General features: G+C 41.3%; 1 protein-coding gene across 4 annotated transcripts in view; it reads right to left on the bottom strand.

The window, feature by feature from the left end:
• Positions 1–17,383, bottom strand: part of FSTL4 (follistatin like 4) — a 217,174-nt gene that overhangs the window by 183,026 nt on the left and 16,765 nt on the right. For all 4 annotated transcript variants that reach the window (XM_065030001.1, XM_065030002.1, XM_021289082.2 and 1 more), the window contains exon 3: positions 15,773–15,806. In XM_065030001.1, the coding sequence (XP_064886073.1) occupies positions 15,773–15,806 (34 nt within the window). The remainder of the gene's footprint in view (positions 1–15,772; positions 15,807–17,383) is intronic.

Genomic DNA, 17,383 nt, shown 5'->3' with positions numbered 1-17,383 from the left:
ACAGGGAGGGTTGCTGGAAGGGCACACAACAATTTTTAATAGACAGGGGGATGTCAGTACTTCAGGCTGAGATGCTGAATTTTGTCACTTCTCCTTTAAGCTTGCCCTTGCTCCAACAGAGGCTCTGCAAAATCATCACCACAAAGGTTGTCTCTCAAACCTGGCTCAAGGAATAACACAAACCAGGCACTTAATAATTATTCACGGCACACAGCTGCATCCTTCTGTATGTTCTGCATGATCTCTCCAGCCGTCAACAAAGCAGGAGACCAAGCAGCTAAAGGCCAAATTTGCAAACATGGCCAGGCACACAACTCCCAGGGCTGCTGCCGGGGGGTGAGACACGGCAGCGCGGGCTGGGGAGCAACGGCAGCTCCGTCAGCACGTCCAGCCCAGAGCAATGCTGCAGTGTGATGGCAAAAAAGCCACATCTTCCAGGGGACTTGGGGGCAGAAGGAAAGGTTTCCCATGCAGAAGTGAGGCTGGCAATACCCTGCACACCAGAGCACACTGCAGCCTTTCAGCATCGAATGGACACCATCTGCCAAGACACACTGATGCTACAATGTCCTGGGCTTCCCTTTAGATTTGCTCTAATGAGCACAGCTAAGATGTCAAGCTTTTTCTTTTGCAATCGTCAAAGTTCTTCAACAGGAAAACCACCTGCTTCGAATATGCATATAGGAAAAAATGTGGAAAACACCAATAAACACCAGCAGCTGCCCAGTAAATACTTCTGCAGAGAGCAAATCCATCACCTGGCCTCCTGCAGTCACTGCCTCACCTCCATGAACAACTAATTCAATCAAGACTTAGAACAGCAAACCAGACTAAACAAGGGGCTGTTTTCTTTCAAAGCATGTGGTTTTCTTTTGTTCCCCTCAGTCCCCCCTCTCCCCTTTCTAATTGCTACAGGACAGAAATTGTGTCTCCCTAAGCCTCCCGCACAGTTTTCCTGACCAGCAGCAGGGAAGGTTCCTGGCAGCCTTTCCATTCTGCCACTGCTCCTCTTTCTCAAGTGATCCCATTCAATTTCCCTCTAGCCAATAAATCTAGTTCCAGAGAAAAGAGCCTTAAAGTTCATTCCTAGGAGACTTGAAGAATCACTTTCTCTCCACATCCACATGGGATGCAATATTGCAGTGCAAGCACAGCATGAACCAGGCTCTGCAGAAGATGAGGAGTATTGAAAAGGTGGCTACAAAGAAGATGGAGACCCCCTTTTTACAAGGAATTCATGGAAAAGCTGAGGGGCAATGGGTACAAGTTACTCCTGGGGAGATTCTGATCAGACACAAGAAGGAAATTTCTCCTGATAACAATCAGCCATTGGAATAATCTCCCCAGGGAAATGGTAGATTCCCTAACACTGGACACTTCTAAGATGCAGCTGGACAGGGTGCTGGGCCAGCTTGTCCAGACTGGGCTTTTGCCAAGAAAGGCTGGACCAGATGATCCCGGTGGTCCCTTCCAACCCACTATTCTACAATTCTATGAAGCGCAACTGAAGGAAGACCCATTAGCAGACACTTCTTGACCTCATTAATGTTTATAAATATGTAAAGGGTAAGTGTCAGGAGAATGGAGCCAGGCTCTTCTCGGTACCAACCAATGATAGGATAAGGGGTAATGGGTACAAACTGGAACACAAAAGGCTCCACTGAAATTTGAGAAGAAACTTCTTCTCAGTGAGGGTGGCAGAGCCTGGCCCAGGCTGCCCAGGGGGGTTGTGGAGTCTCCTTCTCTGGAGACATTCCAACCCACCTGGACACCTTCCTGTGTAACCTCATCTGGGTGTTCCTGCTCCGGCAGGGGGATTGCACTGGATGATCTTTCGAGGTCCCTTCCAATCCCTGACATTCTGGGATTCTGTGACATTGATGTCGGGCAAATTCTGGCCTGACTATGGTCCCCAACACATCGATAATTTTAGGAGTTTGCTGTTGCTGCCCCACCTGTCACTGACCCACAGTGTCACCTGGGCAGAAAGCTGTTCCTGCCAGAGCAAGATATATCACTGGCACACACACAGTTTCTTTCACAGCTTTATTTTAAAGATACCAAAATACTTAACCACCCCACGCAATGTTTTTAAATTTACTTAGTGTTATCCGCATTTCACACATAAGAATAAGAAAGGTTACTTGCTGTGAGTAAGACAATACAATGACTTTCAGGATAAAAACTCAGTAGTCAAGAAGTTCCTATTATTTTCAAAATTGTGTGAAAAGAAGCTAAAATATTTCTGAATTTAGGATGCTTAGCTATAGGTATTAGGCTCATAATCATCAAGATACATCTTAGGTCCCCCAAACCCATTAAGACCAAATAATAGGGTTTATTTATTGATTACAGCCTGACTTGCCAAAGCAAAGCAATTTATCAATGAAATAACTAACAAATCCAGTAAATCCATACATTCAGGCCAAGTAGTGCCGATACAGGACAAAGCATGGGAGCACCAGCATCCCAGAGGGGCCAGCATCTCTGCACTGCTGTTTCCAAAGCAGTGCCTGTTTTTCCACTTACAACTTGTATCAGATCAATTGATATCACTTTCCTTTTAAACTTGCCTCACCGAAATCATGACAAAGGCACAAAATAGCGACTGAATGAGGTCTGCACAGAGAAAGTAAAGCGTACCAAATCACTCAGACTGACACAGCCCCAGGAATCAATAGGAGTATTTTTAACCACTCTCATAAATTTCTTCTTTGCCTCTGCCACTGGAAGTACCAGAATAGATGGAGCCTCTTGGGCACCAACAGAGTCTAATTCATGGTATTTTGGCTTGCTTCTGCAAAAGCTTTAGAAAGACACAGCATGTCCAGGACACGACCATGGCTCACAGCCTTCAATGTATCAGCCACTTCGCTGTGCTCCTAATCTTAAACAAAAAAAAAAAAAAAAAAAAAAGGAAAAAAAAGCCAAAAAACTCCAACATACATACAAACACCAGCAAGCAGCAGAAGCTCCTTCCTGTGCATTTTCCTTCTTCAGGGGACGCACTGAAAACGTGCTACAGATTAGTCCCAGCTGGAGAGAAGAGCTTTCTTCACACCATGTAAAAAAAAGACTATATTTTAGACAAGTAATTACACAATTATACAAATAGTATGACTACAGCTCTCACTAACACCAGCTGTCTCCCTCTGAGGTCATATCTTTCTTGCAAACTAAGTGACCTCAATTACAGGGGAAAACACTACAGCTATACTCCAGTTTGAGGATATTCTGCTACTTAAATTTATTGCTTTTTTCCTTAACATAGGCACAAAATTTTAATTATTTGAAACTCAGAATCAATAGGGTTGGATCAGCAATGACAGACAGCTACTATCAAACAGCAACAAGTTAAACTCTAATCAAGACCTAAAGTATTTGTTGTCGCTCCATAAGGAAAAAGGCACATCATGACTATTGGATTACATAAGACTGACATTTGTGATAGTACTATGAAGTTTAATGTTATGATAATTAGTTTTAAGTTGATTTTATCTCAGAAATGGCACAAGATTTGGTGATATTTGCACTCCAGTGAGTCATGTTTTCATGTCTTTTTTCCTATGAGAATGCCGAAGAAGAAAATCTCAGGAGAAAAAATACCCGAGAGCATGACTGAAGAAGTGATTATTACTTTTTAACTTCTTCTATCAGAATTAATTCCTATCAGAATTCTAAGCTAGCAAAGGAGTGTTTGTTTGTGCTAAGAAAAAGATTTAATATCTAAATTAAATAAGTGCACTATGCTCAGCTCCCACTGACAGAGTGGCTGGAAATTAATGGCTCTGCCGGCAGAGCTGCCGCTCTCCAGGGAGCACCATTAACATCAGCTGCTCTGCTGATCAGCACATCAGCAAGGGGGACACGCACACCCCAAACCACGCTCCCCCCTCAGCTCCCTCTTCCCTGCTTCCAGTTAGCCTTGAGAAAAACTCCACTGCCGTTCTGACAGAAACCTTGTTGTCCCATGGGAATACACTGAAAGAATGAACAACAGGTCCGGTTTAAGGCAGATCTGAAAATTATTGCTACAAAACCCACGAAAGTAAAATGGAAACTCCACTGTGAGAGTACTGAATCAATATTAGTTTCTCTGTGCAAGGGAAAATAAGTTGGATGTTTTTAATGATTTTCATCATGTTCCTATTGTTAAGTGGATACAATAAAACAGGTTTTTTTATGTCAACCCCACTATTAATTGCTGTGATATCTGATACTGAAAATAATCCTTCATGTTTCTCAAACAGAGAAAAACCATGGCAAAAGCCCATGTTTTGCACAGGCAGTCAGCAAGGCCAGTAGCACTGTTCTCATGACAAGACCAGTCTCACCCTCCAGTGAACAAACATAGTGATAAATAATCACATCAGAGCTTCTGTCTGCCAGAAGGGCAAAGGGGTGAAAAGACAAAGGGCTATAATAATGATTTCTGTTTAAAAATACTAGAGTGCTTAGTTAAAGACAACTGCAATATTATGGGGTCCTCTAATCAGACAGAATACAGTTCAGCTATAACAAACAAGCTCTGATGAACATCCTTCCTTCAAAGGGAGAACTGCAGTGCCTGATACACAGATCTGCAAGGATTTGTTCTGGTGATGTTATTTGTATTGGGTGAATACTGAAAGGTGGTAAAGAGTCATTTTCAGCATTGTCTGACATTCAAAAAGAAATCTTTTTGAAGTTCACTCAAAGCCTGATTACTTCACCAGCATCTCCACACTTCCCAGAGACACATTAGGACATTCCAGTGGCAACTGCAAAACTCTCTGACCTATCACAAATGCTCACTTAGCAGTGCCTATAATCCAGCTGACCTGTTTTGAATATATTCAGGGATGTCATCCAAATGTGAAACTCCAAATGTGGGAAGCATACTTATATTTCCAAAAGGAAAATACAGAGAGGGCTTTCCGCTGCCTCTGCTCCTTTACTGCTACCTCGACTTCCCTCTAATTAAGACACCTTGTAGTACTGAAGAGCTGTCAGAGCTTCCAGGATAATTTAATGTACTTGTGAGGGCTTTGACTTATTCCCCATGCTGTGCCTTACAGGGAGGAGTCGCTCCTTACTGGTTTTGACACCAACAGACCACTGTAAGCTGTGACAGCCCTATACTCAGTGCACATCTTGCAGCCCAGAATAGACTCTCTCATAATGGCAGAAACAACCTTGTTTTTAAAGGAATGGCCTCACAGCATTCTCTTCAGCTTTTCTGTGACTGGCTGCCATGCATCACTCGAGCTCCCAGCACTGGGAACCCCACACATGTCCAGCCATGCTGAGCATCATGTAGCAGAGCAGAGGCTGTGAGTTCATCCATTAATTTAGCTCAGCTTTTGGCTGCTGCAGAGGTGCACTGTTTAAAGCATTACTATAAAGTTAGGAGAATATAGATCTTTTATTAGGGTTTTCTATGGATCATTGTTGAACAGTGTTGAGACAGCCTGGATCGTGACTCCTGCACACTGTGCAAGTCCCAGCAGCATCCCGAGGTGCTGGACCGGTCACCTCACACGCTCTGCCACACATCTGCTCCAATCATAACCACCCTCTGTTTTACCAAACTGTTGTTTTTCCATACAAGTGTCTCTGGCAATGGATCATCCCTCATTGACACAGGTGCCAACAGAGTTGGACATGTTGATAACAGCCGAGAAGCTGCGTTGGGCCGCTTCCAATTTCTGGCTTCACTGACTCTATTCCCAGGGAATCAGGTTTGCCACAATACTGATTCTGCTAAAAGCAGCTGATGAACTTCTGTATTTAATGGGGCAATAAGAGTTAAAATCTAAACACAACTACTATGTAGTTTAAGGAAAACTAATAATTTTGGAAAAACACATGGGCAAACAAGAAATACTACTATGGAAAGCATGAAATTTAAAAGGGATAATAAAAGATATTACTTAAGTAACTGAGAGAAAAGTTATTCTTTAAAACATTCAAATATGAGAAGAATAATTCATACATATCACAGATTTTTCAATGGAGAAGCAAAACAAACAGAAGGGGCACTGCATGTCACTGTTACCTACTTTGCAGTTGCAAAGAAGCTAAATTGAAATCTCATAAGTGACATTTTTAAAGTCTTCCAGTTCTGCCAGATTTAAACAGCAATTTTTTCTTGTACTTTTTATTTTCTAAGCAAGAACATAACTTTATGCTATTATCTGCTGGCTGCACAAGGTGCATTTCAGCTGTGGTCTTTCCACCAACTAGTGCACACAACAAACCACAGGAACAAAAACTTACAGATAACCTCAGAGCTGGACCAACGCACTGAACAAATTTAAAAGCCAGAATCCAACTTATGCCTTTGGAAGCAACAGGCTTTGAAGTCTATAGGCCCTATATGTCTAGAATCACTATTCACACAAACTAATTTCATTCTGGTAAAACATGTTACTAGATGAGTTTCATAATGGTGTCAAATAGTTTTACCCTTAATTAGAAAAAGCAGCAGGGCTGAGATTCTGCCCTAATGACTCTCACATCTTTGGGGTCACTTTAACAGATGGAATTTAGAAGTTGAGCAGAAAGAAGGCACATTTTAACCTCACCAAAACTGAAAGAGTAAAAAGAGTGACAAAGAGACATACCACCTGCAAGGGAGAGGCAAGGATGGAAAGGAGAAGGGGACAAGATCCAAGTACCACTCTGATGCTACTTCATGAAACACACATAGCACCCATCTTCTGTTATATGCAAAACAAACTTTGCCAGTATTCTTCAAAAGATCTCATCAAACACAAACAAGCAGCACGACATGGATAAATAACTACTGCCTTTTGACAAACAAGGAAATATTTATGGAAGGCTATTTAACTTGGATTACTTAGACTCTGGAGCAGTTGCAGAGTCACCAATCAGCTCCACTGACTAAATACATATTTATAAACGCTTTAGCTGTTTTATTTACCCAATGGACCAAAATGGCTTATTCATTCTGTTCTGGTTTTATTTTGGTCTATCAAGTACAGTAAATGTGCAGTTAGATGCATAATAAAGACTCCTTTAGAAAAGTAATTACATTACCTTACACACAGTAGATTTTTCTTTCCCAAACACCATGAACAACTGGACCATTTCACAGGCTCATAAGGTCTTATTAAAAAAATATGACGACACACTAATTACTGAGCTGAAATCTCGCTTGGAAATGTAAAGTCCAAAGGACACATTTACAAACAAGGCAGAGCCCAGCTGGAAAACCACTGATTTAAGCAGCATATTTGCTGTGGCAGCAGCCAGGGCCATGGCCACAGCACCCAAACTGTTCATTCTCCACAGCCGGTGGGATTTGGTGAGAAATGGATGCAGTGGAAGAAGACAGACTCACAGGTAAGTGCTGCAAGGACTGCTGATGCTCTCCTCTTCACCACCACCCTGGGAAAGTTCAGCACCTCCAGAAGAAGACACCAGGGCAGCATTGGAGCCTTCGCTCCTGTAAACCACAACCCTCCAGGCTGCAGCTCCACACACTGCATCTGCCACAGGTAGAGGCCATGGCTACCTGGTTATATAATAGGTGCCTGAACTCAGCACAAAGACAATTTCTGTCTTATTTTAGCTTGTATTTGGGCAGTGAGTTGAAGCTCTGAAATATTAACCTAATTGCCATATGGTTAAAGCTCAGTTTATGAAGAAATGGCACATTGAAACCTAATAAGTCTGTAATTGAAAATATACGATGCTCTTACACACTAAGTAGACTAGCAGCACATTCAAAATTCGTGACTCAAAAACCTGACTGAGCCCATAATCCATCTCGGACTTTGGCTTTTCTAGTTCGAAGTCTGAGTTACTTATTTTGCTGATTTCTGAGACAGGCTGGATAAAGTGACTTGTTGGAGAATATTTGCATATTACATTATACTGCCATTATCAGAAACATCTGCTGCCAGCTCTTTATTCAACCCTTACAAAGAAGGCTTTTTTTACATCTGGTCTGAAAACTCAGGGTTTCCAAAGCATTTGCACCTTTCAGTATTATTTGCAAGCAGCATGTGACCTCTCCACATGAGATTTCCAAATCATGGCATGCTCTGCATAACAGTGCTTCTGCAGAATTGTGGCTGGAAAGGAAAGTAGTATTTCATACAAGCAGCAATACACTGCTCAACAAAATTACTACCATGCCTTCAAATCTCACTTTGAATTTCAACCTGGCTGCTGCTAAGGAGGCCTAAGTCAACAAAAACAGTCCATTTGTCTGAAAATCTCTTATTCCTAAGGATAGGTTGTCTTAAAAGACCAGTACAAACCAGTCCTCTTTACTGATCTGGGTCTATTGGACATAAGTGCTTGTGGGGGAGTGGGAAGATGAAGCCAAGATGAGGTTTGTGGAACAAAGTAGCATCTTCCAAAAGACCACCCAGTTTAGCTGGAAAAAGTAGAGAAGCTTGTAGAATCAAGGGATGTCAGGGTAGGGAAAAATGTGCTTATCTGTCAGGAAGGACAGGCAATTTACAGGCTGTGGAACACAGATTAAAGGGAGTAGTGAAAAAGAGAGGGAGAGACTGCCCTGTGGAATAAAACTAATCTCTCTATTAAGCCTTCATCAAAATTTGGCATTCAAGCTGGCAAGGAGGTTATTCATCTCAGGCAGGAGCTGGCAGCACCATGACCTGCTGGGACTGATCTCCCCTTGAAAGCACAGAGGATACTCTTGACTTGCCAGGCTGAGGGACACAGGCACAGGGCAGACACTGCCAGAGGTGCCCTAAGAGTCACAGCATTTAGCATGTACCAAAAAACAAAACAGAACAAAAACCACAACAACAACCACCACACCACACTTTCCTTTAAGTCCAGAAAACATCTCTATCTTCTGAAGTTTCCAAATAACATGAGCTGAGAGCAGAAGAGATCCACCTTCCAGGTTGGATACTTCATGCTTCCTGATGCCTCCCTTCAACACGGCTGTATCTTATTTTTTGTGTGCTTTTGACTTAAAATTCTTGCATAGCCTGAAGCCAACAGCCTGTTCAGTAAGCATTGCCTTGCTGTTAACTGTTCTGAGAAGCTGAGTTGATGAAGTTGGCTTTGTGGTGTGTACTTTGGTCACAAGCTTTAAGTTGGCAAGTCATGTGCAATATAATTGGTTGTAAAAACCCCTAAACATCAAGCAATTCTGGTTCCCTAGAGACAAAGCAGTTGAAGGAGCCACATGAGCAAATAAGGCCATTGTTTTGCTGCTGGTCAGTACATGGTTTCAAGCCACAAGTTATCAGCTGTAAATGAACATCCAGCATCTTCCACTCTCCTACAGTGGAGATACTGTAGTTTGAGATTTCTACATGTCTGCTTTTAGGACCTGATACTGCTGCGCAATATCTACCCACAATGGATACTAAATACAAGGCAGGCAATTGCAGTATCCTGGCTTTTTTTTTTTTTTGTCTTTTTTTAGTAACTTCCCTTGTGTGCCAAGACAAGGTGACTGATCTCCAGCTGTTCCACACATGTTCAGATCAGGAACTGGGATTGTCTAAAGGTGGGCAGCATAGGGTGGCAGCCAGCCCCAGCAGCACCAGCAGCTTATTCAGCTGCCAAAACAGCATAGTTTATCTTGCTTTCAGGTGGAAAAAGATGCCTTGAAGCACATCCAGACTCAGCACTCTGCACTGGGGATACCTATTTATAAAATATGGTAGTATGGAATACATATAGGTATTATTTTGCATCTCCCTACAGAACCTCACAAAGTCTCAGTTTCTGGCTCATCTCCATCTTTTCCCTCTCCCCACCCAGGGAACTGAAGTCTGAGCACCTCCTAAGCTTGCCTATTAGCTCTTTCCTCCAACTTGCCACTGGTACCAGCTGCCTGGTTTTGCACTTCTCAAGAAGTTTTCAATTCCTCCAGGTCCTTCAATCTGCTGCTCCAGCAAAACCACATACTATTGTATTTACTTACTAAACATTCATGCCCCTTCCACCATGAACAGAATTCATTCCTCCTCCTGCCCCAAAGTATTAATACTTCACTACAGGAACCGGTATCTCCATTTACAAGCAGTTTATTGTGCAAAACCTTTCTGCTTCCAGCAGTGCAAGAGGTGTGCATGCAATAGGTTTCCTACATCTGCTGGCAAAGCTGGGCTCAACCACAGCCACATTCACATTTTCAAATGTAATCCATTTGAATGAATAAACAGCCATTTGGAAGCCAAACATGACCATGAGGACCAGCGCTGTTTAGTTTAGAAAACCACTCAAACTTCATGGCTGAGCTGCAATTTACTGCTTGGTGTTTGCAGCTACTCATCCTTGCTCAGAGTCACACACGCAATTCTAACAACTATACTAAGACCCTCTGGGAGTATCCATATTAGTTTAATTTACTGCTCTGCATAATGAGTTGATTATTTGGGGCTCTTCCCCCTCCACATGGTTTTACTCCCTCTGTTAGCTCTTGTCACTTGGAACCACAAAATATGCCAAGTTATAATTAAACACCATTGCCAATAGATATGTGGGAACGAACAATTTTGCTCCTTTCCCCCCCTCCCCGGTTTGGGTTAGCCTGACTCTAAAATAAAATCCAAATTAAAAAAAATGCCTGGGGCAGCTCCTTGAAAATATTTTTACCTTCATTATTTCTATCTAATCCCCTGCGAGCACTGCACAAACTAGGCATCCCCACTGCATCATGTACTTGAGGAATAATGTTCAAGTGGGATGAGGTACAAAAAACACTGAGGGACTGCAGTTTCCCAAACTTAAAAAAATGAGCTAAACATCAGATTAATATTCTGACCCAGTCATGTATCCTTCCCCAGGTAACAGATTGCCATTTACAAATAACATGCCCTGAAAAAAGAGGTAAAGTTTTCTATGAAAACAGAGCAGCTGAGATGGACAGAGACATGAACCTTTGGTTTCAGTAAAGAGTGAGTTATTGTTAAAATCAGTATAATAAGCACAGAAAATATTCCTACTTGTGATCCTACAAAACAGATACTTTTAATGTATAGCCCATCCACTGAACATAAGGCCCATCCTGAAGATAGAGCTGGTACTTCTGAACACGACAACTCCAGGTACACAGCATATACATACAGATACATATAGCTGGTATAGTATATAACCTGGATGTCATTGGGACAGGCAGACAGCTGAGACCCCGGGAGCAGAGCTGCTTCCAAAGAGCAAAATCAGCCACAGCTACTGATTTTGCTGAGTTTTGACCTGGTCATAAGGAACAAAACATTTCTTGGACTGAGCAACAGGAAGAGAACAACAGGATGGGAAATTAATAGGTGATTTAACACAAAGTAATTACAGCTGATCACTTCATCATGTTAATGAAAGGTCTGAAGAGTGAAACTGGCCATTCCTGCCAAGTTTCAAGAGCCTTTCATCTTCCACGGATAGGTGGAAATTTGAAATGCGTAAGAAGGGATGAAGTGAATAGAATTTCTAAAGGGCATTACCGTTTTATAACCATGAGTCAGTTTTTCATCTAAAACATAAGAATTTATGTCAAGTGGCAAGTAATGAAATATTTCTTAAGCTGTTGGCTGGATCCTCCACCACCGCTAATTGATGCAGCCCCAGAGATTTTCAATAAAACTATGGCAACTTGTCAAAGCTCAGGGTGTGCTCTATTCTACTGCTCCTCATTGTGGTTAGGAAACACACTAACGTGAGGATTGTGCATCCCTAATAAATACATATAAAAACAAACAGGGCATCCACAATACAGAGCTTACAAATACTTCAGAAAGGTTTCAGCCTTTTAACTCAAAACAGATACAGTTCATATCTTTATGATAGCATGATGGCATCTGACTGAATAAATCTGGAGCTGCATCTCATTTAATAAGATTGTATGGACAAACAGAGTGGAAGCAATCTGCTTGAACATTTCCTGCCTGAATGGTTTAAAAAGCATCTTTTGACACTCATTTGTTGAATGGATAGCTGTGAGCAACATAAAAACAAATTAAAAGTTTTACATGTTTGGGCTAGACTCTCAACTAGTAAAAAGCAAAGGTGATCCATTAAATTCAGCATGACTTTGCTCACTTGTATCTACTGAAGATGTGGCTCTTTATGCTTGATGTGACTACACATGCACTTGGGTATACAGTTATCCTCAGCAGACAATTTATTCTAGTACTGAGCATCCTTTAGCCCCACATTGCCAACAGGAGTAGGAGCATTTGTCAGCTCCAGAAGTTACAGAATTAGTCCCCATGTTCTTGCAACAAAATAGCTGGGGAAATCCCGGAGGTCCCGTTCTGCTAGAGGTGGAATTTGATGAACGTATATGGCTTTTACATACATAAATTGTGCGGTCATTCATCCGCACTCATTACACAGTGAAAACTCACCAGTCTTTGGTATTAAGACCTGGCACTGTCAAGCCAAATGCTCCCAGGTGTTCCCTTCAGAGCACGGCCCAGTCGCGCTCTGACCTAACAGAAACCCTTTAGACTCCCAACTTTCTGCTGCACGTTATCCTTCATTTTTTCCACTTAATACCTGTTGTCTCCACCTGATCTTCACAAACTGCTGCTGTTCCCAGCTCCCTGCCTCTGTTCTGCTCTCCTGCATCGTTTCACCGTACAGGGCAGCTGATGAAAGTGTGCAGGTTATTAACATTTTTGCTCAGTTTCCCTTTCCTGCACACTAAGGGCAGGTAGTTCATAGGAACCAGCAACAATGCTAACACCTGAAGCCATATGTAAATATACAGAGTAAAAAATGCACAGGTCTTTAGAAATGGGGACAGAAGACTGGATAACTGAAAAAGGGTCTGCCTGCTCTAACTTGCCCCTCAAATTTAGTTTAAAAGAGCAATACGATGAGATGGTATTCAAATCCTGTGCTTGTTTACCAAATGCTGGGTTTTCTCAAGTTTGTTGTTAGTTTTTTTTTTTAAAGCTAGCAACACAATCTCACACCATATTATGTTTTTCATTACATGAGCATAACGCAGATGGAAACTGCAGTGGGTCGTATGCATTACCCACTGAGAGCAAAATTTCAACTTAATGAGCTTAAACTGAATGTAGGAAAATATACTTGCAGCTTCTAATCAACTACCAGAATGAGGTTTTTTGGGTTAAAAGATCATTTTTTGTCAAAAAGGATAATATTCAAACACCAGTTAAGCATCCTAAGCATCCCAGAAACAAAAGAGATCTGCAGCCATTTCCACTGAAATTCAGAAAGAAATCAGTCTTCATACATTATGGTGGAAGACGGCTGCCAGCTGCAGTCAGGGAAGCATCTGCCCTTCATACCACAGCAATTAAAAGATCACATAATTATAGCTGATCTATCACCCATGGAAGTCAAAGGAAAGCCATTCATCGGCTGTAATGGGCTTTGGAGCAGCTTCAAAATTTCTCCAGCACATGTAGTCCTGACACCTTGGAAACCAAAAAGGCTCCCAGATTAACTACGCTCATCCACAGCTGAAAAAGGAAGAAAGTGTTTTCACATCTCTTTCTTTCATCTAATACAAACAATCCAGCACAACTAACCATCAACCATCTATTAAATAGACTATTTGTTGAAGGAAATAAGGATGGCAAGTTAGTATTTATCCACAGACCATTTCTCAACAATCAAGACTTTGTTTCCTTTGGAAAAAAAAGCTTTCAAACTAAAGGACTCAAACCTTTTGTCAAAAAAATATTCTGGAAAGTGTGATCCAGGACTGCCTCTCCTTTCACCAAAAGCTCTTTTCTAATTATCCTGGTTCATCTGTGAGCATGGGATAATAAAAGGCACAGAGCAAGTTCACTGCAGCTCTCCCTGTGTCACGGGTTCTATCTGATATTTTTAACTTTCAAAGTTCTTTTTAGCTTTTCAACAGAAAGCCATATCTTCCACTAAGGGAAGGCAACAAGCATAAACTCCCACCCTCAAAGACTTTCCAATCATCTAGTTTCCTCAGGTAAAAAACCATTATCCACAAAAACTACCATTTCAGGGAAAAAAGGCCTGAACCTTAAAAATCAAATCATACCATATCATAAAATTTCTAATAAATCCTTTCATGCATATAACAAACATTTAAGACCTCCCGTTATTTTTTTTCCAGCACTGAGTGGTATCTGCTCTGCACACATTTTAGTACTGAACAGGTTTCTGAAGGAGGCTTTTGTTGAATTATTTTATAGGCATTATTGAGGACTAACTCCAGAGAGGAAGATACTTAATTGTTGATGAAAATCCCCAGGTAGTTCCACAAATCCACAGGCTTTTGTGACCAAGATGTATTTATCATGTTTGTTAGCATTTTCTTCTTGACTTCTGAGGAGTTTGCAGTTCTTCAGACATACTTGATTATTCACAGATCGTGTTGCTGGGCATAAGCCAAATTTATCTGTAAACCTTAACTCCCCAACTACCATCCCTTTCTCTCCACTCTATCCATGGATCTAAGAAGCTTTCTGACAGAGGAGTTGGTTATATCCAAGTCATTTCTGAAAAAAAAAAAAAAGGTAGAGTTTCATCCCTCTAAGCAGAAGCCAAGTCTTACCCATCGTGTGAAGGCAAGGAGAAATCGACCTGAGCCTGGAAATTTGGTGTCTAGAGGTGCTGACCTCAAAATCCAATTTTTGTTCTGAAATAACATTTTCCAAGCACCCACATGATCTATAAACTCAGTCCTGTTTTCAAAAATTGCTTTAGGTTTCTGTAGGTGTTGGTAATTCCACTGGGAAAAAAAAATTTGGAGACCCAAATCACAAACATCTCCACATCCAGGATCCCAAGATGCTCTTCTGCATCTCAAAGCAACCCTGAACCATCCAAGAGCCCTCCTTAGTCTAAGACCAATGACAGTCCAGTAACTGGATTTCTCCATGAAGAGTAGCAGAAGTTTGACCAAACACACACACACGCTGGAAACATGAGCTAAATAGAATTCATCTTTAGCAACAGCCATATATTTTATTTATTCAAGACTCTTTGCTGCCCCAATCTCACAGGAAAATAAAAAAAAAAAAAAACAAAAAACACACACACCATAAACACATATAACAACAACAAAATAAAAAGGAGATTATGTGCCTAGATGAAAAGTTACCCTTGGACCTGACCTTTTCCATTTATGCAGTAGAACAGTGGTAGTTACAACGTCTTCCCAATATACAGAATGTCTGAAGCAATTAAAGAAGATGCTGGAACGGAACAGGGAATACATTAATCTGTTGCACAGGAGAGTGCCACCCGCTTCCCATCGTACCCAGACGGATGAAGCAACTAACTGCCTGATCCAGAAAACATCTGCTAAACAAAATCAAAATTAATGATAACCAGAAAGAGCTCTTTGATGGCCAATTCTCACCCAGCTGCTGGGATCCATCACAGAGCAGCTAATTAGTTACTAATGCACAAGAGTTTCCAGAGCAGGATCTGAGCTCAGGACACAAGCACAACTCGCATTTAACACTGCTGCACCCTGGGGTGGATTTGCAGTGTGCCAATGCACGAAAAGCCTCGTCTGGAGCTTTTTCTCCTCAAAATGCTCCAGGGTCAGAGTTCAGATCCTCTGCCAGCACCCAACAAACCTTGATGTGTATCCCAATACCACCATGCAGTTCTGTGCTGTAAGAGGAACTTTCCATTGGAAAAAAAAGATTTGCAACACTAAAAACTGCCAGGCAAGTGTTGGATCATTCTCTTTGAAATCCCACAGCAGTACACTCTTCCAAGTGTGTCAACTCATGTTTGTTTAAAAAGTTACTGCAAGAACACTCCACACCAACACACACATTGAGAGAAAACTGTATTTTTTTCCTACCTTTTCTTCTTGTAACTTCAAACCTTCTGGAGTCCTACAAGGAAAAAGAGAATTTTTTGTGTTTTTGTTTTTTTCTTTAATACAAGAATTGTTCAAAGGCAGCATGAACAGAAACCCCTAAAACACATTAGTCATTGTCCCAGGGAAGCATCTATGAAGGTCTACAGAACAAGGAGTAAATACAAGCATACATTTCAGTTTGTCCACAAATATTTAATGGATCAATATATCGCCTAAAATGATTCATCATTCTGTGATAAGTTACATGGCACAGCACAAAAACTTTTCTTTAAAATGGATTTTTTTTCCTCTATTGATGTTAAAAGGGAGCAGCTAGAGGGTTATTATTACTGTACCACAGATTTAAAGTTGAGTAGGGAGGAGCCATTACAGATATTTTTAGCAGAGAGTTGTTCAAATACCTGAAGAATTTCAAAGCAACCTGACTACTCACACTTAGAGCTGAGGGCTCATTTCAATCTTTGCACACTTACATCATTTGCCCTATTTCTTGCAAAGCATCACTGCCGTCTCTAAAGAAACTTCTTTTAAAGACAACGTTGCATAAAGTGTTGAGGCTGTTGCATTCCAAGACAACACCACCTACTTGTACTAATAGTGCATTTCAGATGAATGAATATTTAATTCCAAGAAGTAACATTATTTATGGGTTAATTACAAATACTTATTTCCATCATTTGAGTTAGTTCTTGCAACCAGTGCCACCTGGTCCCAGCACCATCTCCACCATGGTACAGCCCCACAGAGGCAAGAGGAGCAAGCTCACCAAACCCCTGACAAAAGCTCATAAAACTGTTTTTTATTCCTGTGGACATGCCTTGTCTAACCTCATGTCATCCCCTTAGTGCTCACTGTTCTCCGATGTTTGTTTATCAGAGAATGAAATAACAAAAATGTTTGTTTCTTTCCTCCTTTTGACAGGAAAGAAACACATGGCCTGTTCAGACATCAGAGCTTTCTGGCCCGCCTGATTCTTATTAGAATTTTATTTGTATTTTATTTGTATCTTCACTTTTCTAAAAAAAAAAATAAAGTCACTCCCTGCAGACCACATTTAGACGAAGGGATATAAAGTATAGTGCTACACATCTAATGGAATGTATCCACAGTCCCCTCCTGCACTGCCCGGCACCCTGTCACAGGGTAATTGAAAATACAGAAAGCTGCCACCAGAGCACATGATAAAAAATACTGAGCTTTACAAAGTAAAAGAAGATAGAAATAAACAAAAGAAAAAAAAAATCAGCTTATGGAAGTAACAACAGTACTTGCTCAGCTAACTCCTGGAGGCATTATCTCCCTCACCTGAGTACAGACAGCATCCAGTAATTCAGAGTGAGATGTTTTATTCAAGGATATAATAATATTACACACATCTCACACTACAATGTTGTAGTTACTCATTTACTGCCTACAGAAATGCTCCTTTCTGCCTCCTGTCCCTCTCCCAGGACCCAGCTCCAGCCATGGCCCATCCCACCAAGACATCCCCCATCCCAGGGACCACAGCACACCACACATTTCCTGGCTGCTCAAACATGGTGACAATTTATACTTTGTCCCATTGGCACCAGTTGTGTAGGCAACAAA

This window comes from Columba livia, chromosome 14, assembly GCF_036013475.1.
Source record: "Columba livia isolate bColLiv1 breed racing homer chromosome 14, bColLiv1.pat.W.v2, whole genome shotgun sequence".
NCBI lineage: Eukaryota > Metazoa > Chordata > Aves > Columbiformes > Columbidae > Columba > Columba livia.
The sequence above is the reverse complement of the archived record's forward strand: the minus strand, read 5'-3'. Positions and strand labels throughout refer to the sequence as shown.